General features: G+C 52.2%; 9 protein-coding genes across 9 annotated transcripts; 4 read left to right on the forward strand and 5 right to left on the reverse strand.

Moving 5' to 3' along the window:
* Nucleotides 1-308: 308 nt before the first annotated feature.
* On the forward strand, nt 309-1,832 carry AA0111_g548 (hypothetical protein; the record flags this gene model as incomplete). The annotated part of the gene is made up of 2 exons (XM_028651596.1): nt 309-1,758; nt 1,810-1,832. 2 exons carry the CDS (start codon nt 309-311, stop codon nt 1,830-1,832), a joined length of 1,473 nt encoding a protein of 490 aa, XP_028512128.1.
* Nucleotides 1,833-4,079: 2,247 nt separating this feature from the next.
* Nucleotides 4,080-5,304, reverse strand: AA0111_g549 (Sec14 cytosolic factor; the record flags this gene model as incomplete). The annotated part of the gene is made up of 4 exons (XM_028651607.1): nt 4,080-4,739; nt 4,812-4,944; nt 5,009-5,058; nt 5,113-5,304. The coding sequence occupies 4 exons, from the start codon at nt 5,302-5,304 to the stop codon at nt 4,080-4,082; spliced, it is 1,035 nt and encodes a 344-aa protein (XP_028512129.1).
* Nucleotides 5,305-6,096: 792 nt separating this feature from the next.
* Nucleotides 6,097-8,426, reverse strand: AA0111_g550 (Glucose-repressible alcohol dehydrogenase transcriptional effector; the record flags this gene model as incomplete). The annotated part of the gene is made up of 2 exons (XM_028651619.1): nt 6,097-6,922; nt 6,973-8,426. The coding sequence occupies 2 exons, from the start codon at nt 8,424-8,426 to the stop codon at nt 6,097-6,099; spliced, it is 2,280 nt and encodes a 759-aa protein (XP_028511746.1).
* Nucleotides 8,427-9,666: 1,240 nt separating this feature from the next.
* AA0111_g551 (hypothetical protein) lies at nt 9,667-11,375 on the forward strand (the record flags this gene model as incomplete). The annotated part of the gene is made up of 3 exons (XM_028651630.1): nt 9,667-9,882; nt 9,955-10,417; nt 10,513-11,375. 3 exons carry the CDS (start codon nt 9,667-9,669, stop codon nt 11,373-11,375), a joined length of 1,542 nt encoding a protein of 513 aa, XP_028511745.1.
* A 96-nt stretch (nt 11,376-11,471) lies between these two features.
* Nucleotides 11,472-11,905, reverse strand: AA0111_g552 (hypothetical protein; the record flags this gene model as incomplete). The annotated part of the gene is made up of 4 exons (XM_028651641.1): nt 11,472-11,526; nt 11,582-11,594; nt 11,649-11,792; nt 11,854-11,905. 4 exons carry the CDS (start codon nt 11,903-11,905, stop codon nt 11,472-11,474), a joined length of 264 nt encoding a protein of 87 aa, XP_028511744.1.
* Nucleotides 11,906-13,096: 1,191 nt separating this feature from the next.
* AA0111_g553 (hypothetical protein) lies at nt 13,097-13,653 on the forward strand (the record flags this gene model as incomplete). Its single annotated transcript, XM_028651652.1, has 3 exons — nt 13,097-13,189; nt 13,254-13,273; nt 13,326-13,653. 3 exons carry the CDS (start codon nt 13,097-13,099, stop codon nt 13,651-13,653), a joined length of 441 nt encoding a protein of 146 aa, XP_028511743.1.
* A 1,701-nt stretch (nt 13,654-15,354) lies between these two features.
* Nucleotides 15,355-18,327, forward strand: AA0111_g554 (putative ubiquitination network signaling protein; the record flags this gene model as incomplete). Its single annotated transcript, XM_028651662.1, has 2 exons — nt 15,355-17,107; nt 17,156-18,327. The coding sequence occupies 2 exons, from the start codon at nt 15,355-15,357 to the stop codon at nt 18,325-18,327; spliced, it is 2,925 nt and encodes a 974-aa protein (XP_028511750.1).
* A 172-nt stretch (nt 18,328-18,499) lies between these two features.
* Nucleotides 18,500-20,281, reverse strand: AA0111_g555 (hypothetical protein; the record flags this gene model as incomplete). The annotated part of the gene is made up of 4 exons (XM_028651673.1): nt 18,500-18,738; nt 18,858-19,187; nt 19,648-20,186; nt 20,238-20,281. 4 exons carry the CDS (start codon nt 20,279-20,281, stop codon nt 18,500-18,502), a joined length of 1,152 nt encoding a protein of 383 aa, XP_028511749.1.
* Nucleotides 20,282-20,670: 389 nt separating this feature from the next.
* Nucleotides 20,671-21,768, reverse strand: AA0111_g556 (putative mitochondrial carrier; the record flags this gene model as incomplete). Its single annotated transcript, XM_028651684.1, has 5 exons — nt 20,671-21,172; nt 21,223-21,370; nt 21,423-21,554; nt 21,611-21,631; nt 21,684-21,768. 5 exons carry the CDS (start codon nt 21,766-21,768, stop codon nt 20,671-20,673), a joined length of 888 nt encoding a protein of 295 aa, XP_028511748.1.
* Between the last annotated feature and the right edge of the window lie 234 nt (nt 21,769-22,002).

Consider the following 22,002-nt stretch of genomic DNA (forward strand, 5'->3'; position numbering starts at 1 on the left):
ACAAGCACCATCATACACGGTTCCTCATTCTCCGAGGCATCCCTTCTCCGACCACTGCACCCTCTGCACGCTCCATACTCCTTCAAGCTCCCGGCGACCTCACATCCACGCACCTTCACCGCACTGTCGCGACTCCCTCCATCCGCCCTCACAGCACGCTTTCTTTCACGGCCCCAGCTGTACATAAAAGTCGCAATTAGTCGAGATCAATTGAACAAGTCTCAACATCCCGTTTGAGCGCGCGTCGACTGTGAAGAGCGTGCATATCCGTTTCAAGATTCAAGACCCACAACTCATACACAGAAATAATGTCTGCATCACCCACCATCGCAGCCTCCTCGGCCAAGCGACCGCTTGAAGAGCCCTCCTCGCCTACCGGTCCCAACGACCAACCCGATGCCAAGCGCCCGGCCCTCGATAAGATGCTCAAGGAGAACGCGCCCAACCCTGACGATATCGATGTCGCCCAACCTGTCAAGGCCGATGATGTTGCCACAGAAGGCATCACGCAAGAGGATGTGAAAGCAGTACCCGAAGTGGCCGAGACTGTGGTTGAAAATGGTGACGAGACCATCCAAACGGATACTGTTGTCCCCGACGCCCCTTCTATTCTTGAAACCCAGCCTATCCAATCCACATCCGGTGCTAACGGTCGGCCTGTGAATCACAACCAGCAGGTGGACGAGACCAACTGGCTACATGTGCGTGCTTGTATTGGCACCAGCGAGGCGGCTACTATCATTGGCAAGGGCGGAGAGAATGTAACTCAGATCCGTCGTCTGTCTGGCGCCAAGTGCACCGTTAGCGACTACTCTCGAGGTGCCGTTGAACGTATTCTTACTGTAAGCGGCCAAGTTGATGCTGTGTCCAAGGCATTCGGCCTCATTGTGCGCACCCTCAACCAGGAGGATCTCGAGACTCCTTCGACATCCACCTCCAAGGCGTACCCTATGCGCCTCCTCATTCCTCACATCCTCATTGGTTCCATTATCGGAAAAGCCGGTGTCCGCATCCGTGAGATTCAAGACGCTTCCAACGCTAAGCTGAACGCATCTGACACTCTCCTACCCAACTCTGGCGAGCGATCGCTGATCGTCCTGGGTGTTGCTGACGCTGTACACATTGCTGTGTACTATGTTGCTCAGACCCTGGTCGAGCAGCTGACTGAGCGATTCGGCGGTCCAGCTGCGTCCCAATACGCAACTCGTAGCGGCATGGCTGCCAACGTAGTCCCTGGTGGCATGTCTGTTCAGCCATACGTTCCCCAGCCCGCCGGAGGTCAGTACTCTCATCCGCAGAACTTCCGTCGTCAAGAACCACCTCAGCGAACCCCCGCTCATGGAGGATATGGTGCTCCCCACATGCATGGACAGCCTCCTCAACAATCACCATATGGACATCCCAACATGCCCTATGGAGCTGGTTCGCCTAGCCGCGGTCCCTACGGTGGTCCTGCAGCTCCCACTCCTTACGGTGGTCATCCTGCTGCAGCGCCTGTTGCACATGGTGGTGCTGCTCCTCATGCAGCGGTCGGTGGCATGCCCGGCCAACCTCTCACCCAGCAGATTTTCATCCCCAACGATATGGTTGGCGCTATCATCGGCAAGGGTGGTGCGAAGATCAACGAGATCCGTCAGCTCAGTGGCAGTGTCATCAAAATCAACGAGCCCACTGACAATAGCAACGAGCGTCTTGTCACCATTACAGGTACACAAGAGTGTAACCAAATGGCACTATACATGCTGTACTCGCGACTTGGTTAGTAGTCTGTTTTAACTTGCAATATCCAAAAGCTAACCTCGTGTACAGAATCGGAGAAGCACCGTATCTAGTCGCAGAGTGCTGCAAGCTGACATCGCTACCGCGTGATTTATTGGCGGTCTAACAATATCGTAGGCATAAGCTTACTGTGTTTTCCGGATGCATGTATACATTGGAGCACGGCGTTATGATGGTATGCTTACTACCCCGATGGTTTCTTGGGCGTGTACTGTACGTACGCTTTCTCCTTTTTCTCACTGCTCTCGGCGAGTAGGAGCATCGCCATGGGAAACTACGCGATTAGGGATCTGGGGTGCCTCGTGTCGCCCTACTGGTCTTTCGCTGCTGATCTATTTGATACTCACATACCTGGTAATCTATCAAAAGCTATCTGACTTCATGACTGGGTTTGTGCATTGTACCATCGTGAGCTCTATGCTGTTGTCTTGTGTGAGAATGTACCAAGTCCGTTGAGTTTTGCAATACAGTTGTTGTGTGGGTAGACGTCAAGGTTGATCGATATAAGTTTGCAAGACTCTTGAGTCTATCTAGCTGCTGTTTGCGTTCTAAACCCGCACAACACGTCTTGAGAATGCGTACAGGCTCCTTGTCTAACTTCGTCTCGACACCGGATTGACGAGAAGGCATTCTTTCACACCTAGCACAAACATCAGGTACAGCTATCCGTACTAGAGCAACATCACAATGCCAAGTATTGCAGAAGCGTTCCACAGCATTGGTGAATAGACGATGTGATCGCCCTATACATGCATTCATCTTTATCTTAGCTCGTTATGATGATTTCTCGAATGCCATTGTTCGCGGTACAAACCTACGATCATGTCCCGAACCTAGTGGGTTGCATCTGCACGTAGCTTTTACCCTTCTTCCAGTTGACTGTGTGCCTATCAAGCTAATTTGTGGTACGTATTGTCAGTATGAGTCTCACCTGGTTTTTGTCTTTGTGTTTTACGAGTTTGCATTCAATATCATAGACCAATCGTTGAGAAAGGCAGAATCATCCTCAGACATATCTACAGGGTGACCATCAATGTCCATGAACATCTATAGGGGGGAACTTCTTCTTCCTCTTACGCATCTAACGTTCACAGCTGCCATCGTCAGTTTCGTCACTGTCGATTGTGCGCTTCTTGTTTTTCGGAGTCTGAGGTTGGGGGTGCTGAGCCGCTAGAGGTTTCGTGTGTTTATACAGTTCCTTATCTGAGTCGGACAGATGAGCGTTCCTTGGGATCAAGGAATTCGTCTCAGCAGACCACTTAGTCTGAGTCTTGTTGTGTAGGTCAGAACGGGGCGATTAGCAATGAGACTGACCGATAGATTGAGGGGGAAATCTTTGGGCTGATTCTCAGTCGATCAGTCCTGAATACCCTCTTTGGCTGCACGTTGTGTGCACATTTCGACAATCAGACGACAAGCAGGGTTAGTCTCAATAGCACCTGTATAGATCCTACAGATTACGACTGGCTCTGAAATGAGATACTCAGATCGAGGATCCTTACCCTGATCAGGAATCGTCCCCAGAATAATCTCTTTGGTAGTATCGTCCATGAGCATCTCAGCTAGGACGCAGAGCTCGCAGATGGCAAATGATTGACCTCTGATGGATAGAGCTCCACCCTGTATTATATGAATCAGCGACAAAAATGAATACGGTGACTATGCGAGAACACATGTAAAGCGTCTCTAGATATTATGCGAACCTGGCCTGAACTGATCGTATAACGAGACCGGGATTCTTTTGAGTCGTTGATGACCAACATGTTGAGCTGACAGGGTGAGAAGTTAATCAAGCAGCGTATGAAGAAACTGTGTTTGGCGTGAGAGAGGAAAGGGGTGATTGTGCCGGCTGGCGCCTTCGGACAACCTTAGTCTTGCAATAGAGTAACATATCTACGGGCATTTAGCAGCAAATATGGTCGATTAGTCGTCCCAGCATGTAAGGATTCGAGAAGAGTGTTGTCCTAGTGTCAACATTATCTGTTGCCATCGCCACGAAACTGTAGTAAGGAAGCCGTGTTAGTGCTGTGAAAATCGAAACCTCAATGTGGCGGTGGGACGGCTCATGTAGGAAGTATCATACACAAGAGAAGTACAAAGCTTTTCACTTAATGCGGGCTTATTGACTCTTATGCTTTATGATAACATTTTACACTTGCTATGCCAACGCGTGAACACCTACCACGCCCATCTATCTTGCGGTCAGCGAGCAACTCACACACCCCTTATCGAATGTCACGCCCCTACGCCAAACCGTTGCCACTCTATACACCCCTCGCCGCCTCAATAAGACACTCTACCTAAGCAGTGGCGGGTGCAGGTGCAGTAGCAGGGTCAGTGCCGACAGGCGCAGCTGGTGCAGTGCCCGCAGTACCCTCAGTAGGTGCAGGAAGTGCTGAGTTATCAATCGCGTCGTCGCTCTTCTTGGCCCACTTGGGCTCCTTTGCCCACTGGGGATCCCACCATGGGCCCGCATCGCTCAGTTGGCAGCCCTTTTCACACTGGCAGCTTCCACCAAACTCCTTGGGTAGGTTCTCTGCGGGGACCTGTGCCAACAATTCCTTCTGGTATCCGCTGCCGAGAACGTGGATCTTGGCGCTTGTGACTGGGTCGAGGAACTTCTTGACGACACTGAAGACACCGGAGAAGCCCCAGGGGGCGTTGATGATGTACATCTTGCCCATACGCTCTGGGTAGTAGTTCTGGCCGATCTGGGACACAGCACCCAAGTAACCGTACACAGAGGTAGCTTTGCCGATACCAACACCCTTCAGGTCCATAATTGTGCACGAAGTCTCGAGGAGGTAGCCAGATTTGCGGGAGCAGGCAGGAAGACGGGGGTCGGCCATCTTTTCGTATTCGCAGACAAGGTTCTGGATCATACGGTCTTGGGAGGTGATCTTGTTGAGTTCGGTGAGGTCGACCTTGCCGAGTTGCTCGATGTAGACTGGGCGGCCATCCTGATATCTACGTCAGAGGTTTTTCTTGCGTGAATCTGGGCCGTATCCTGCGCCCAAGTATAGGCCACATACCTTGTCCGTCTTGTGGTAGTACTGGGGGTAGTATTTGAAGACTTCGGGTCGCTCCTTGTAGTCGAAGGTGCGGACCAGCTCATCAACACCGCAGCCAGCGTACTCGGCCCTCCACTTCTCGCAGTCAACGAACCTGGTAATTGTCAGCATGCGTTCTGTACACATCCATGTGCTCTTCTTCTACGAGGTTTACGTACATTTGCTTCGCAAGCTCAACATTGAACTTTCGCGCGCGGAGGAATCGTAGCTGTGAATTGTTTAGCTTGAGATCTTTTCACCGCCTTAGCACCGACGAGCATACCAGAGTCAGAGTGTCGAGGTTCTTGGTGTGGCCAGCCTGCTCCAGCTGGGTCCTCAGCTGGAAGACTTGGGCATCTTGCTCTGGAGTTGTGTGGCCTGGGTGTCCACTTTGGGCGGTGGGAGCAACGGTAGGGTAGTCGTAGTGGTCGTACTTGGGGTCGAGCTTCAGCTCGTTGGTGGCAGCGGCAGCCATCTTGTTCAGAATTTAGGAGAAAAGAGGTCACTCAGAGGTTCTAAAGAGTTGGTGGGTAATTGCGTGTTGCGCGGCCTGAGGGAAGTTATCGAGGAGCGCGGACGTCCATGTTGACCAAGTGGGTCCAGTTCGCGGCGGTCAAGCGCCCGTCTAGGACCCTTCCCCTCATCATCATTCGGCCTGCTCCTTGACGGCTCTTCCCAGCGAATTGTCGCCGCCGACACTGCTCCATGACGGCATCTCTGGCTCACAGCGACTGCACACGTTTTACTCGCCCATGTTACACCACACATGCATCGTAACCATTTTGAACGGTAAAACCGTAGCCAGATCTGCTATAAAGCAGTCGACAAGGCCTTTTTGAAACACTACCTAATTGATACATTGCAGAAAAGATGAACGCAAGAAGAACCCAGAAGATAGATCAAACAACCCATGCCGGAAAACACCAGCCGCATACAGCCAAACGCTTCGCACACCAAAAAGAGAGTAATGGTCCTTCCATCGTCAGGCTCCCTGGAAACATGTTCCCCACACTGAACAACAAACATGATGTGAGATTCGTGTACTAACCGCCGGCATTGCTCATACCTCCCAAGATGATCAGACCGCGCACCGTCTATCGAGCGATTCACCCGCCGTTGCCAAACCTAAACTTCCATCATGAAGCCCGCAAAGGACGCGGGCCGACCATAGCAACCGAACACCGAGCAGATGACGCCTGGAAAACGACGGAGATTGCTGCACCACAAGCCTATTGACATGCCCAGAGGCCAAACGACGTCGAGTCGCTCAATTCCTTCGCTCCCGACTTGGGCCAAAGTCGACTTCGGATACCTTCTTCGCCTCTTTCCGGTTCTTGACAATGTACTGCGCGTACAAGGCCACGTGGTCACTAGGGAAGTGGTAGTTGGGGAAACCCGGTACCCGCTGGAGATAGCCCTTGTCGATCTCACCAAGCAGACCAACCACCTGCAGTGTGTTTGTCGAGTACCAAATGTAGTCCAAAACTCCTTGGAAGTGAGGCACATAGTTGGTGAACGCCAACTCGCCGATGGATGCATAGCTGGATTTGAGGCTGAAGGGATGGGATATGCCGTCTCGTGTGAAATTACCATACTTGCGGTTTCCCAGGTCCACGTGAGCATTCGACACATTGCCGTGCGTGATGAGATCGTAGACACCAGACGATGGCATCGAGTTGCAGTCACCGCATAGCAAGACAGGGATGTCGGAGGGATCCGAGTATTCCTTGGAAGGTCCTGGTTCCTGTGTCGGATCGGGCTCTGCTCCTTCTTCACTGTCGCCGTTTGTGAATTGGTACACCACCTTGTTTTTGCAGGCTGGGTGTTTTGTCCATTGAGTTGCAAGTTTCGTGATACCCTCCATCAAAATGGCGACTTGTACAAGCTTGACGTCCTGGAACGCAGGGTTCCAGAAGACGTGCACGTTTCCGACGATGAACCTGGATCCTGTAGCACGGTTTTCAAGGAATGCGACCACTCCAATGTCATCTCGGGGCATGACGCGGTTGAAGATGTCGTGTTCGCCCTTCATGTCTGGACGGTTGATGGCAGTGTTGGCAAAGTCGATGAGCTGCTTGTCCAGCAAGATATACCTAGGCAAGTCAGTATTGGTCTGCAGATGAAGATGTGGATATCGACTTACTTGCTGTTCTTATAAAAGATAGCACACCCATCGACAAGTTTGGCCTCCCTTTCTGCCATGGTGCGTGCTCTTGATTTCGGCCAGAACACTCCTTTGTAGTCGTTGTGTGCCAGCTCTGCTCGGAAGAACTCGTTGAAACTGTCTTGGTCGATTTCTTGCAAACATACTATATCTGCGTCACGCTCGCGCAGCTCAGCAAGAATAAGCTCCCTACGGCTCTCCCATGCCAATGCTGAGCTCGGCGTGTATCCATACTGTGATTGTGTGCAGTATTTGTCGCACAGAATATTGTAGCTAAGCGCGCTGACAGTCTCTTGGTTTGTATCTTGGATCTCGTCGAGAACGATCCAGTCTCGCTCCGGTGGCGCTTCAGGACCGGGCGCGTTCTCGCGGAAGTGTTTGATGAGTTCCGTGGTGCCTTGTTCCATCATGATCTGTTTCAAGTCGTCCGGAATGGGATTGCCCTCAATACCAAGCATCTCTAGCTGGTATAGTGAGCCCAGTTCGTACGGCAAGTTTTCGATGTGATTGTCAAACAGGAGCAGCTGCTTCAGGTTCACTAGCATGCCAATCTCCGGGGGCAGGTATTGCAGATTGTTCAGGGAGAGATCCAGGTGTGTCAAGTTTCGTAGTTGTCCAATCTTCTGGTGCACATACGTGAGCTTGTTCGAGTTGAGGTAGAGCTTCGTCAGGAAGGTGTAATTGAACAAAGCGGGTGTGATGACTTTGAGGTTCTGGCCGCCAAAGTCAAGAATTGTCCATATGTGTTGGTCCTTGGCATCTTGCGCCGGCTGAGCAGCAGGCCTATTGCGCTCTTCTTTATCTGCCTCTTTCTGCATCCCATTGCTTGTTCCTGCCACAACGCTCTTACTAACGCTCGGGTGGATCCTGGCGTGTGAATGAGCCTGCGTCATTTCACGGGCTGTCTGGTACAGCTTCATCTGCTCTTGCCAGTGCTCGGTTGTCGGCTTGTTAAGTCCGCTGTGGACGCTATTGGGTGTACCGTTCTGGAGATGCCCCGGCGTAAAGTGGGGCTGAACATTGGACATGCCCCCACTCGAGATGTTGTGCTGGTGGTTGAACTGGCTGACATGGTTGTTTCCCGTGATGTCATGGTGCTGCTGGTGATGTTGGTGCTGATGTTGGTTGTGCTGGTTGTGTTGGAAAGGCTTTCCCAAATTCATCTGCTGCATGAAATTCTGGTGCCCAGCTCGCCCGTTCATCATAACGTTTTGGCCCTGGTGCCCATGGGCGTTGTTGAACATGCCGAACTGCTGCGGAGAAGACTGGCGCCCAGGGGATCGCGAAGGTGAGGGGGTGTCGGGGTTGGGGAAAGGTATGCGAGCGCTAGATGTGGGTGACCGCACTCGGCTGGGGAGGTTGCGTATATTCTGTGCGTGTTGTGGATAGAAGGTATTGCCGGTTCCCCTGGGGTAGACCGAGTACTCGGCCATCTAAGGGAATCGCGGCGGAGGGAGGACGGATTCCCGCAGGCGGCTTTGCGTATGGAGGGTGAAAGCCGCGGGTTTTCAAGGCGAGCGAGGGCGTCAGGTGGGAGGAAGGGTTCGGGCACGCGATCTTCTTCGTTTTAACATGGGCGCCCGACTGACTCTCCGACATGAGCACGCGCTAACAGACGCGGCACCCGTATACCATGTATCGACAGCCCAACGGGTCGCGAGTGAGGGAGATGTTGGAGCGGGGACTCGACAGCGAGCGAGGGGGGCGGTGTCTGGGTGGTCGGGTGCGTGTTGGTAATAAAGGTCTCGGCCACAGGGCTCGTATTGATATCCCGGCGGGCTTGTACTGTTCTGGAGCTGTCAGTTGGTGTAGCGGGGAATCGAAGAGGTTGGACGTGGAGCTTGGAGAGGGCGGCAGAAGCGTGTGGAAGCGGCGCACGTACGGCAGCTGAGGATGTCAAAGGGCGCGCAGGAGGGCAATCAGTCTCAATTGTACCAGACAGACTGTGGGCGGGTCCAACTGCAGCGCTGTGAAGAATAGAGAGCGTAGTGATGCGATACGTGAAGCCCAGTCGAACCTTGCCCGATCCATGGGGAGCGCCGCTTAGCGGGACACGTGACATGGAAGCGTCGATCCACAGCCATGAAACTGCCCATCTGTTCACTCGCGACCTGGCCTGGATCGAGCGCGCTGGAAGGCTAATGATATACATTGCAGCCTTGAAACAAGTGGCAGCATTCGTCATGCGTAAATACACATTGATTTCCATGAATGCGACTCCAGCAACGACGCATTCCTATGCACTTTTAGCTTGTACCCATTTGCTACCATGCATCAGGTTATGTATTAACAGCCAGCTCACATAGTCCATGATTGTTGGTGACACCGAGAACCCCTCCCCTGTGGTCCTCGTATCCGTCGTGCACTGCATACACCGTGAGCTTGTTACTGCTAGACTCGGGCTTTCCCCACGCTGGAATATCACCTGCAGGACAGGTTCGGCTGATGCCGCGCTCCTGCAGACGAGCGCCACATCACCAAAAGCTGCTCCTTCGCGGCGGCGCTCGCACAGCCTAGCCATGTTTATTGCCATGGAGAACCTGGGGATTCACACAGCCGCAGCTGCAGTCGTTTGATTGGAGATGTCTCCTCGGCTGGCCTGGCAGCTCCTCACCTGAGCTGCCTCCCACAACCGGAGCTGTGCCGAAGCTACTACATTCACACATACACGGCATGCTGGCTCCATTCTCTGATCTGATCTCTCTCCAGTCGAGCACTGTTCCCGCCATCGCGTCCGCTCCGCCGTTCCGCTCATTAATTGCTGACTCGCCTACACGTGCTTATCAGACGACTAAAGACCGGCCCAATATCGCGCTCCCGCTAAAACAGTGGGGCAAGGGTTGGAGTAGGCTGGATAACCTCGAGCACGCTTCCAGATCGTCTCTATGGGTGATTGGCAGTTGGCAAGAACACACTGTTGGCGCTCTACGAGAGAACCTTTGTTGCTAATTTGAACCACAGTATCGCTACTACGGCTCCAACGCCGCCAGCAGCCCGCCCATACGCCCCAAGACAGTCGAAGCAAAGCAATGGGATCTGACCACCACAGACGCTCTCGGTAGAACCATATCCGCCTCCTCAGCTTCTGTCTCCTCCGGCCCACGCCTCCACCCAAACAACAACATGGATATAACGCGGGGCTCCATGTCGAGCAGCTCCACCCAAAGCATCAGAGACGACCCTGGCGTCCCCTCCACCGAACCTTTCATATTGCGCCACGGCCGCCGCTACATTCGAAGCGCTCAGGGCTATCCGCTCCCATGCGACCTGCCCGAGCTCCACCGCCAGAACCTACAAACCCTCCTTGCGACAGCTGTCTTCGGCAAGGCCTTGGGCTCGACCCCATCATACCCCCCGAGAAAAGTGTTGGAGATTGCATGTGGCTCGGGATACTGGTCCGCTGTGTGTCATGAATATCTGAGTAGTATGTCATCGAACACCAGGTAGTTGCGGATTGCGCCCTCTTCCGGGCGCCACGCACAGCTTGCACAATTATCGTTCAGAGCTGACTGTAAGCAGACCTAGGCCACGAGGACGTCTCCTTCACCGGTCTCGATATCGTCAACCTCGCGGGGGACTTACAGCGCCAGGGCATCGATTGGAAGTTTGTGCAGCATGATCTGCGCAAGTTGCCGATGCCATTCGACGATGAGGAATTCGACATCGTCGTCATGAAGGACTTGAGTATGGTGATACCCTTGGGAGTACCGTCGCAGAGAATACTCGATGAATGTACGCGGGTCCTGAAGTCCAAGGGCACGTTGGAGATATGGGAGACGGACCATATTATCCGATCGATCCAGCCACATCCTCCTCCTCCGCCAGGCAAAGACCCTGAAGAGTACGCTGTCGCCGAGTCGACTGGCACGTTCCTGATCTCGCATACAACGCCCTTTACCGATGTGCAGAACAAGTACCTCCAAGACTCCAACTCTTGGATTCAAGAAGCGCTGGACCGGCGCAAGCTCTCGCCAACCCCTTGTTCCCGTATAGCGCAGATCATCCTCCAGGAGACAGATACTCTGTGCGACATGAATAGCCGCAGGGTAGCAATCCCTCTTGGTGAACCACGGTGGGAGCGCGAGGCTGCGGGCGAGACGATGAAGCGGCGTGGAAGCGAGGCTGGAAAGCTCAAGAAGGGAAGCGTGATGCTGGAGAGCTCCATTCTGACAAAGGAACAAGCGGCTCTGAGACACACCGCATTGCTTGTCGTCATACAACTGATCGAGAGTCTGGAGCCTCTACTTAAAGAAGTTAGCGGAAAGAACCAGGAGGAATGGCAGCGTTATTGGAACTCGATGATCAACGATCTGCTTGAGCAGAAAGGTGCCTCGAGTGGTGAGTGTCTGGAAGTAGGCATCTGGTGGTGCAAGAAGGTGTAAAGTTCGAAGAGCGGGCGTACCTTGTCTTTTTGTGATATCCCGGTCTTCGCAAGGCCACACCGTCGGCAAAGCGTTGGGTATTCTTTTTTGGAGCGTTCAGGCGAGTTTGTCGTAGCGCTGGCGCAAGGTGCGATAACGCTTCAGATAGTATCTGAATCTAGTTAGGGAAAGCTTCCAATCGTATTTGTTGAGTTATTTGGACATACAGTGCTTCGATTTCTAGATCACAATGATTAGCTTTGTCCTAATCAGATTCGTTCCAGGCGAGTTTACCTTTCTTCACGTATTCCGCTCTCTCAATACCCTGCTTGATTTTGGCTTCATCGGTCAAATTCTTTTGGCTTGCAAATGCCTTGTGCAGACGTGTTCTGAAGTAATCGTATCCCTGAGGATATTCACGGCCCATGAAAAGCAAGTCTACATGCCATTAGTCCATCTGCATAATAGGGAAGAGCCTCGGTCGAGCACTTCTGCGCACCCTTGTATATCCGAATGACCTGGTGGCGAAGCGCGGGATTCGGGGAAGCCATGTTCGAGTTTGTAGACAGATGAATATACGGAAATAGAAAACACTGGTTTTGATGGCTGCCAGATGTCAATTACGTGTCTTTGAGTTGGAATGCGGAGTAATTGTAGCAAACGCTCGGGCCCGCATCCCTGACGTATGTTGCGGCTAGCGAACTTGAGGATGAAGATAGCTGGCCGTAGGGGAAGCGGATCCTCGGCTTGTCTTCTCCGTCCGCATCCTCGGAAAGAAACGCCCTAGCTCTCAAGGGCTTGCTACAACGGTTTGTGAATACCACCGCATTTGATATCTCATTGGCCTGTAAATTTGGCAATCATGAGTGCTGTGCGACCGTTGGGGCGCTCAGCGCTTTTTCGTTCTAGACCCACGTGGCTGGTTGTTCCGGTTGTACAAAGAGTTCCTCATGTGCGGTATCAGTCTACTTCGAGCGGTACGTGGTCTTAAATTCATTGTTTCTAGCAGTAAGACTGCATCATTCACATCTGATCATGACATGCACAATTTGGCCAAAAGGAGAAGGAAATGGATCACGAAGCATTGCCAACCAAGTAATCATGCCGTATGCTCAAAATTCACACACGAGCTCATGTTTACCATCACACGAGCGAATAGAGACAATTTGAGCCTTAGCATTCCGGTGGCTAACTAGAAGACTGATGTAGAAGCACCAGCCACTGCAGCTCTCAGCCCAAGATGGCTATCCGACCTGCGAACACGCATCGGGAAATGCATCGATTTCGGAATGAACCCCGCACAGATTGAAGAAGCTGGGTCGATATTACAAGAGACTACGGTAGACTGTAAGATCACACTCGCATGTCTTGATCGCCTGAATATTAGCTGAACTTGTAATCTGTAGGGAGGGAACTTGTAGCTGGAAGCGAAGGCTTCCTCACAGGCAAGCAATGGCGAGGTCTTTACCGACAAGAGGTGGTATGGGGAGAAATGGTTGGAGTACCACCCAGCAAACTTGTGTACACCGGCTAACATAAGTCATGACTGTGTGTAGGACAGCATGGTAAGACGTCCGGGGAAAAATGCAATTTGACCCATACTAATAGATGTGAAGGGTACTTATTTCTATGCCTGAGTCTCACATACACAGCTCTAATATGAGATAGGTCACGTTAACAATGTCATGTACAACCGGTATGCGGAATCGGCTAGAGTCAACTGGACGCTGAACTTCGCCGCAATGGATCCGCAGCATAAAGCTGAATGGATGGAGCTCATGACCCCAAAGAGCGTCGGCTTGATCTTGAGAAGCATTAAGACGGACTACAAGTTTGTGAGTACCGAACGCTAGGAACTCCGGTTGCTCAGCTTTCAAAACATCCGCTAAGAAGATTTAGCCTATGAAATGGCCTGATAGGTATGATCTCCAACGATGCATAGTGAGCAACGATTGACGGATTAACTATCAGGATTACCGTACTTCACAAGCTTCGGGACAACCCGTCTGAAAACAGTGACCACTTCATCTTGGACGTAATGATCCTTTCAGAAGCACAGCGTCGTCCAGCAGCACGTTGTGTCGAAGACATCGTTACATACGACTACCGCACAGCTAAGAAGTCGCCTTTGCCACCTTTCATGATCAAGAAGTTACAAGAGACATTCAAGTTACAGGAAGAAGCCAAAGAGAAGAACAGCAACAGAGTCAGAGTCCTGTTGGACAGAGTTAGGGAGCTAGAGAAGAGCAGCTGGGATAGACCGGATGCTAAGGAAGACTTTGGTAGCGCGAATCAGTAGAACATGGATATACTTGCAAGAAACCACGATATCAGACCCTGAATGTCTATACGTCGGTCTAAACTTCGGATTCGTGAAATTGTGTCCTGATGTCCTGTTTCCCCTGGCCCGTGAAAGTACTTGCCTCGGTACTGCGAAGCTGTCGGCAACGCTAATCGATGACAATACAAGTCGTAGAGTAGGATTGACTAGCAGCGTTACATAGGTATCGTCATATCTATCATCATCACACATTGATACCCCTGCAGCTGCATGGGCGGAAAACACGCGGGGTTGCTCGCGTGTCCGAATTCGGCGTATGACAGTCGGATACAAGCGTATCTCTGCAAGCGATACGGAAAAAAGATAAACTACGAACGTATCCACAACATGGCGTGATTCTCACCACAGTGATGTACACTTTGATGGGATGTTCTAATTACCTATTGCAGAGATCTGCAAGCCCGTTGCGCGCGTGATGTTCCCGCTTGCCTCATTTGCAAGTCTAATGGGCTGCGATTGGCGTGGTTGGTTAAGCTTCACGCCGGCACAATGCAGAGGGCGGAAGAGGGTCATGGATGTGCAGGCGGAAGGCTTGCGCGCTATGCTCGCCTCGAGGGAACACAGATTGATGAAAATGCTCCGACCACTCTGAGATGCCGACAAAGACCCGGGTCAGCATACTCGAGGGCATGTGGCGCAATGAGTGGCATGAGCTTTTCAGACTTTGTGTGCACTCGAGATGTAGCAATGAGTATCTAGGCAGAAGCGCTCTATACGCGTATGTAATATGGTCGTGACGGCGACGTGAGTAATAGCGTCGGCGGGGTTTGCCCGCTGCAGAGACTTCAGGCCATGCGGTGAACAGACAAAGCGCGCCTTTATTCGCTCCTGGAGCTTGCTATGGCTCAGGGGGGTCCTGGCGCACGCAAATGAGCAGGTAAGCTAAAGAAGCCGGCGCAGGCTAATTGGCTGCCCCAGAAGATGTGTTTGTCTGGCGGGCGATGCAGCTGTGCGATATGGAAAAGAAAGCAGGCGGAGAATTTATGTAGACGAAGGCGAGATGAGGTGGGAGAGAGGCGAAATGGCAGCCCGAGAGCGACAGGCCGGTCTTCGCTTCCCAGCTAAACAGCATTCACGGCTTCCTGGTCGTGGTCAAGATCGGCATCGTGAACTGAAATCGGACACAGTTCGGCTGATCTGCGTGGCAGCAGCATCAAGATATGCTGGCCGCATGGTTGCCATGAAGCGGTAGAAGCCGGGCACATGGAATTTTGCCGCCGGTGTGGTGCGTGGAGAGAGAGGATGTGGTGTGCATGTGAAGCGGGCGGGCGTGGTGAAACCACGGTTCGGGCATCTCAGAAGACGTGGAGCCTCGGAAGAGACAGGCAAATCAAGCGGCAGGTGCATCGTGGCTTGTCAGTGCTCTGATCGTGCTGTGGCCCACTCCCTCGAGGCTTGTGGACGGGTTTTCTTGGTTGACTTTGCATTTGACGTTTAGCACTTGCAAGTCTTGGCACCAGTCCATCCGGCGGAAGGCACGACTGAGCAGGCGCAGGGCACCTTCCTCGTTCCCCTACTACATCTCGCCCAGCAGCACACGACACCCTCACATCCCCCCCACCGAGCAGCGGCTCAACATCTTCCAGTCCTGGCTCGTCCTGTGCAGCAGTCGAGTCGCGCCAGGGAGAGGTTTGCCCGCTTGCACCCGCACCGCCGTCTATGGTAGCGAAGTCGAAGAGGAACGCGGCGCACGACAAGCGACACGAGAATGGCCTTGCGGCCCCCGGCAGGAAGATCACCAAGCAGAAGAGCAACCCGCAGCTCAATGGCCACACCAACGGCAAGACTCACGAGCCCACGCCGCCGGTCCCCAGCCATGTAGACACGCCCGAGATGACGCAGCCGGCCAGCGCTCACGATCCAGTACCGGGGTCGAGTGCCCACGTCAACACCACCATGGCCGCTGCACCTTCTGCCCGCCGCGGGGAGCGCACGCGCGCAGCTTCAGATGCCTCGCTAGACAATCCCGTCGAGGCCTGTCGCTCGTACGACAATGGCTCCAACGGGCCCTTTGATCCCATGCCCTCAGCTCTTCGCCGCGCCGACACAAACACCTCCAAGACGGCCTCCATGTCCATGGCTAGCATGCTCTCGGTGCCCGCCACCATTCTCACGTCCTGTCCTCTGCGGGACGTTCTCGCCATCCTCATCATCCTCCTCCAACTTCCCCCCACCGTCCTCACTGTCGTACAGTTCTTGTTCGCAACGCTTACTTTTGTCCCACCCCAGGCCGGGACCCCCCTCTCCGCCCTCTCTGCCTTCCCCTCCTTCACCGACATCTTCCAGGGCTCCGGCGGCACGCCCTCGCTCTTCACCACAATCATTGCCGATACTGTCATATTGCTGATATGGCTGCTGCTGTGGGTGCCTGCGCAGAATTTCTTCCTGGATCTTGCACAGGCCGTCATTGCAATAGCCCTCGGAGGTGCCGCTGCCGGGAAGAAGGGCACGACGAATAGCATTGTCATATGCTTCGTCATTATTCTTTCAAGCCACGTCTTCAGATTCAGGCCTCTTCGGCAACACATCATCCACTTCCTTTGGACGGGGCTCGCCCGGGGAGGCCTTGAATTCTTGACGAGCCCGCCGAGTACGCCAACATATTTGGAAAGCTTCTCGACCCCCCACGGATGGCCCCGCAGCCTCCTGGGTATTCATATTTTGGCCCAAGGCGTCGTTCGTATCATCCGACGCTCTCTTTCTCGAAGAGAACATGCAACCTTGCCCACTGGCAAGAAGACAGATCCTGAGTCTGGGACATTACAACGTTCCAATTCGACCAACCTCGACCCCACCGCCGACGTGCCCAATTCTTCGAGTACCGATGGCCGCCCACCGGGACCATCACCCGCAGTTCTCAAGGATAAAGCGAGCACGGGTAGAAGGAAGAGGAAGCAAGCTACTCATGTTCGCAGTCAGCAGCCGTTCTGGGCTGCACTTGCCAGTACAAAAGTTACAGTTTTAAAAGAGATGGAAAGTAGCCGGGCGGCCAACGATGCCGACGAGGCTAATGCAAAAGACGCAAATCACATTGGAAACGCTGTTTGGAGATCGGAGGACGATCGTGTTTGGATTTCAGAAGTCGGCTTTTCCGACATTTCATTTCGTGTTAGTTTATCTGGTGGAGCTGGCCTTCAAGAGCAGGATGAGGAAGATTCTAGTGTCGGATCTGGGATAGACAAGTCAAAGCCATTCTACATCCGTGTCAACGGTGCTGATTGGAGTTCAACCCGCATCCGACAAAGCGAGCCGATAGGTTTCCAGGGACAAGAGGGAACGGGCTACTGGGTTGGAGAGATATTTGGTCTAACGGCTCTCTCAAACTACTACTGCGAGTTTGTTCGGACCAACGACAACGAAGTATTCTACTCAGCGAGCCTTATTACCTCGGCCAGTCCAGTGACCGAACTTGGTAAGTCCGTCCATTCTAGTAGCCTTTCCATGCTAATGCGTACTCCAGCCTCAGCTTCTATCGCCTCTCCGCCAGCGCATCAGACCCTACGACCTTCTTCGCCGACGACAACCTTGAAGAATTCGATTGCCGCGGCCGACCAGCAACTGCAGGAGCAGCGCAACCGCCTGAAGCGAAACAAAAAGGACCACAAAACAGCCATTACCAACATCAAGAAAGAGGTGGACACGCTGGGCAACCGCCTTGCCAACGCCGGAGGTAGTGACGAGCGCCAACGCCAGCGCGTCCTTCAATTCACGCAGAACATCCGCCAGGCTGAAGACGCGGCCGCCGAGTTCGCCGTTCAAGCAGAAAACCTGAGAAGCATTCCCGAGGATGAGGCTAAAGAGGCGGCAGCTAAGAAGGCAGAGTGGAAGAAGGAGCGTAACAACAAAAACACCGTTGCTAGCGAATTCGACAAGACCAAGGAGGAGATTGAGCGACAAGTGCAAAGTGTGGAGTCCGATATCTCTACTGCCTTCCAGAAGCGGGAGCGTCTTCAGCAGCGTCAAACCAGGCTCAACGAGCAGCACGACCGTCTCGTAACCGCCAACGCAGAGGGCTTTACTGCGAAGCAACGAAGAGAACAGGAGCGCACGGCATTGCGAGCACAGCGCGCTGAAGTTGAGCACCAGTATCGGAGTAACATCAACGGCTACGAAAGACGCACTGAAGAGCAGAATGTCGCCACCAGTCAAATTTTGGTGACCGTCCAGCAGTACGAAGAGCTTCTCCTTCAGCAAGCGCACCAGCATATGTCCGTTCCTACCACTCCTGAAGGCAATCTCCCAGGCACGACCATGTCTCCCTATAGCAACGGTCTCTCCAACTTCACATTCCCCTCCATGCACTCGCACATGAACGGCACTCCTGGTTCTATGCGTGGCGGTCGCGGTCGATCTTCATCAATGCTCTCCAACGTCTCTGGATTCACCGATGCTTTCGATGAGCCCACAGCTTCAGGTACATATATTCTCGGCAATCCCTTCAGTACTCCGGGTCCAGTCAACGGTCGCAACCGCAGTCACGGCAGCGGCAGTCTGAGCTCAGGCACTTCCAGCCAGAGTTCGAGCCAACGAGATCCGTTAAGTCCTGTTCAAAGTATCAAGCCGATGATGGTACGCAGCCCCACGAGCGGTAGTGGCAATGGTCTGATGAGTCCGATTGGCACGGGCAGATGAAAACGTACACGATTTGCTCTTTACGTATCTTTAGGTAGCTTTCCAATGTGATACTCGCGTTCTTTTGGTGTTCTCAACTTAATTTTTGCTTTCTTCCAACTGAATTGATACCCGTGAACTGATCTTTAACTTGGGGAACATCTGCCTATCGAAGATCTGATACGAGAAGCTTCTATATTTCTTCTGTGATAGACTCCAATCGCGGGCTCCAGCCGCCCTTGCCGGTGTCCTCCAATTCGTCGCTCTCATCGTCTCTCTTACCGTCTTCGTTGTCCTGTTCGATACTGTCCTGATCTTCCTCGTATTCCTCTTCATTCTCGCACTTCTTTAGCTTTACTTCGCCCACTCCCGGAACAATATTGGGAATTCTCCCATGTATTGTCGTCCAGTTACCCGTCTGCATACAAACACCTATTTTCATCATGTCATCAGCTAACCAGTATGGCAGTGTTTTTCTCCCCATGTCCTCTGGAATGCTCGAAGCTTACGAACAAGAAAGGGCTAAGAAGAGTAGAGGTGGAAAGACATACCAACAACTCCACCCATGCCCCTCCTCAAATCTGCCAACAAACGATTTGCCCCAGTGATCATATCGGGTTGGTTCTCCACATGCCTGATCAATGTCCAAGATGTGAAGGGTGATGCTGGAGGCCCTGTGTAGAGGATTATTGCTACACTGAAACTTAGCTGTGATGGTTGCTCTTCGACATTGTCATTGTCGGAAGGCATGCTGTAAGAAACCACATCGTAGACCTTTGATGCATCTTCGGAACGTGTACCGTAGAGTGGGCTGGAAAGACTAGTGATTTGGGGTTTCAGCGCTGAGAAAAGTTCCTGTTCGCGAAGCTGATCAGCGTACGCTGAAATTGTTGATTCGTTGAATTGCAGGCTTGCTTTGGTTGCTTTGCAATGACTGGGAAGAGTTATATGCCTAAGGCTAGAAAGTGGATTTGGGTTTGAGGCGTTTGAAAAGTGCGAATGATCAGAGCGGAGGTGAATGTGAAGGTACGCATGATAACACACAAACGTGAAGTTTCAAAATCACTTTGACCACAGACCAGTTCAACATATGGGAACGCCCATCCATAAACTCGTTTGTTCATACCTCTGGCTAGAAGGATACAATACACGCAAAATCACCCGACCTAGTCAGTGAGGGAAAATGAAACAAATACCAATAGCTGCTGAAGATCATGATCTAGCTAAGCCTCATCATATGTCCTCACTATAGAAAGTAGAGAGGCGGGGCATTTCTTCTCTTTCCAAGAACGGTTTTGCGACCAACCTTGACCTTGTCATGTACCTTATGGCAACGCTTACTCAAGCAGAAAGCGAGATCGCGAAAGAGATCGGGATGTCCAGTATCGAGGATACTTTCAAGCGATCGTTGTTGGCCGTAGCGGAATAATGATTGTACAAATATGGCACGAGCAGGGTCGTGTTCTGGTGTCCCACTGTAAATGATTTGTGCTGCTGCAACGGGAAACGGCCTTTCCCATGAGAAAATCTTAAAGGCCTCTAACAAGATGTTTTTGGTAGACTCGTCCATTATCATTTCCACGAACACGTATAGCTCAGCTAAGAGAATACACTCTTGCTCAGAGAGCTCGCTGTTTCGTTTTATTTCGGTGGATAACAGGTCGGGACGATAGAGTAGCTGAACGTAAAGCGCAAAGACTTTGGAATCGTCCCCTGGCATGGATATTCGGCGCTCAAAGCCTTCTTTGAAACGATTCGGTTTTAGGCCGTTGTTGAAGAATGCAGAATGGTCTTTGAGCAGACCTTCGTGGACGCTGAAGTCTTTTGTGTTCTCCACCTCAGAACCGACAGACACCGTGACGACTGGCGTATCTAGGAAGCTATTACATGTTAGCTTTCAGTAAGTTCACAAGAGGGAATAATTGGCTAACCTAGTGGCGGCATCAAGTGCTGTACGGAAGCCGTTTGAGTCCATGTCGGATTTGGGAAGAGCTGAGTTGAAAGATGGAGCTGTGGAGGTTCGGCCAGGTTAATGTAGAGGTCAGAATTCTGTTGCTTTTAAATCTTCAAGCCCATAGTGTGAACAATAGGGTTGAGCTTGATTTTGTCCATTCACACTGACGGTGCCCTATCTCCCTTCTGGTGAGTCGTGACAGAAGTAAAGTCTTGCGTTAGCAACTTGCAAAAGAAGATTGACACGCACTGTAAGACTAATAGGTGGTTGTCCTGAATGAGGAGAAGCGTTAAGAGAAGATAGAGAGAATGAAGCACCTGAAACCTCGATTTTGATGACAGGTTGAAGGAGAGATATTGGTAGGAGGCCGGGTATTGTACTCGTTGCTAATTCTGGAGCAAGGGGGATGTCTATATGTAGCGCCCTTGTGGATCCAGCTTATCCATGAACTCCATGGACTTTTCGTACATGGTGAAAACGATACCACCACTGAGGATAAGTCGACCCAATCTTGGAAGCGCTCCCGACCAGAAGGTGAGGAGACCCTCATCCCTGAAAATCTTTGCCGCACAGTCGAAGCTGTTCTTGTAGGCGCTCCGTGCCTCTATTGATTGCATACGTGTCTTGACTGTGTCAATAGGCATCGTCGTGTAGACAGTGATTATGCCAGCTAGGCCTCCCAGTCCGAATGTGCTAACGGCGCCGAGCTTCTCGCCTGGTTTGACGTATGACTGTGCTAGTTGCTTGAGCGACGTGTAACTCGAGAAACGAACAGCTGAGTTGGCGGCTTGACGTGCTGTGGTTGGGAGGAAACCCTGGAAGAAACCACGGATACCCTTTTCTTGTGCGATTATCCTTGATCCATGTAAGAAGCCTCGCATGCGTGGGTTTGCCGACTTGCGGTCGTCGATACTAGGCGGATGAGTGAGTGACGGCACATGCATATGTCCGATTTCACCTACAGTTGCGTCTTTATACTCTCGAATGGTGTGACAGCCAGCAGTGACTCTGTAGCTCCTGCACCAAATCCAGCTATTACTGTCGCTGGACCGGAGACTTTGCCTTCAGCGTCCGCCAGCATGTTCTTGTACATGTCGAATGCGACAAATCCTACACGACCTGTCAGACGGTCGCTCTTCCGTGTTGATTCTCTCCCACATACTTATGCCAGCCTTCAACGAGTTGCCAATGATCAAGGTTGTGCATCCAGCGTACCACTGCTTGCCGAACGGCGGCCATGGCAGCTTCTTTCCGTCTGGCAATCTTCGGTTGAGTTGCGATCGTGTTTTCGCGACTATGCTTGGGTCAGGCTCGGTGTCGTTGTGCAAGTGGATGTTATTCAGTGCCTACACTCAGCAGGGTATGTGATTGCTGGCGTGGGGTCAGTACTTAGTATATGCCATGACGGGAGAGCAAGCGTTACATATTTCCACGGCTCCTGCACTTGCACCAGCCAGGATTGAGCGCATTGCGCTTGCCTTTTTCTTCTCTGTCGGTGCGGCCGCCATGTTGACCTGGCTCAAGTGTGTTTAGGTGATGACAAGAATGGGTTTGCGCGCGCTGCAATGACGGAAAGTTTTGGCGTATCTACGTCGCGTGCGGCAGTAGCGATTCAGAATAATGACGTAGTAGTAAATTCACACTGAAACCCAAGGTAGCACACTCAGAGAACAATGCGATTGTCAATTGGCAGAATGTCTAACGCGCCAGTATATACTTAATTTCCTAGAGACGGCAAAATA

Source organism: Alternaria arborescens (assembly GCF_004154835.1).
Source record: "Alternaria arborescens strain FERA 675 chromosome Unknown contig_1, whole genome shotgun sequence".
Taxonomy (NCBI): Eukaryota; Fungi; Ascomycota; class Dothideomycetes; order Pleosporales; family Pleosporaceae; genus Alternaria; species Alternaria arborescens.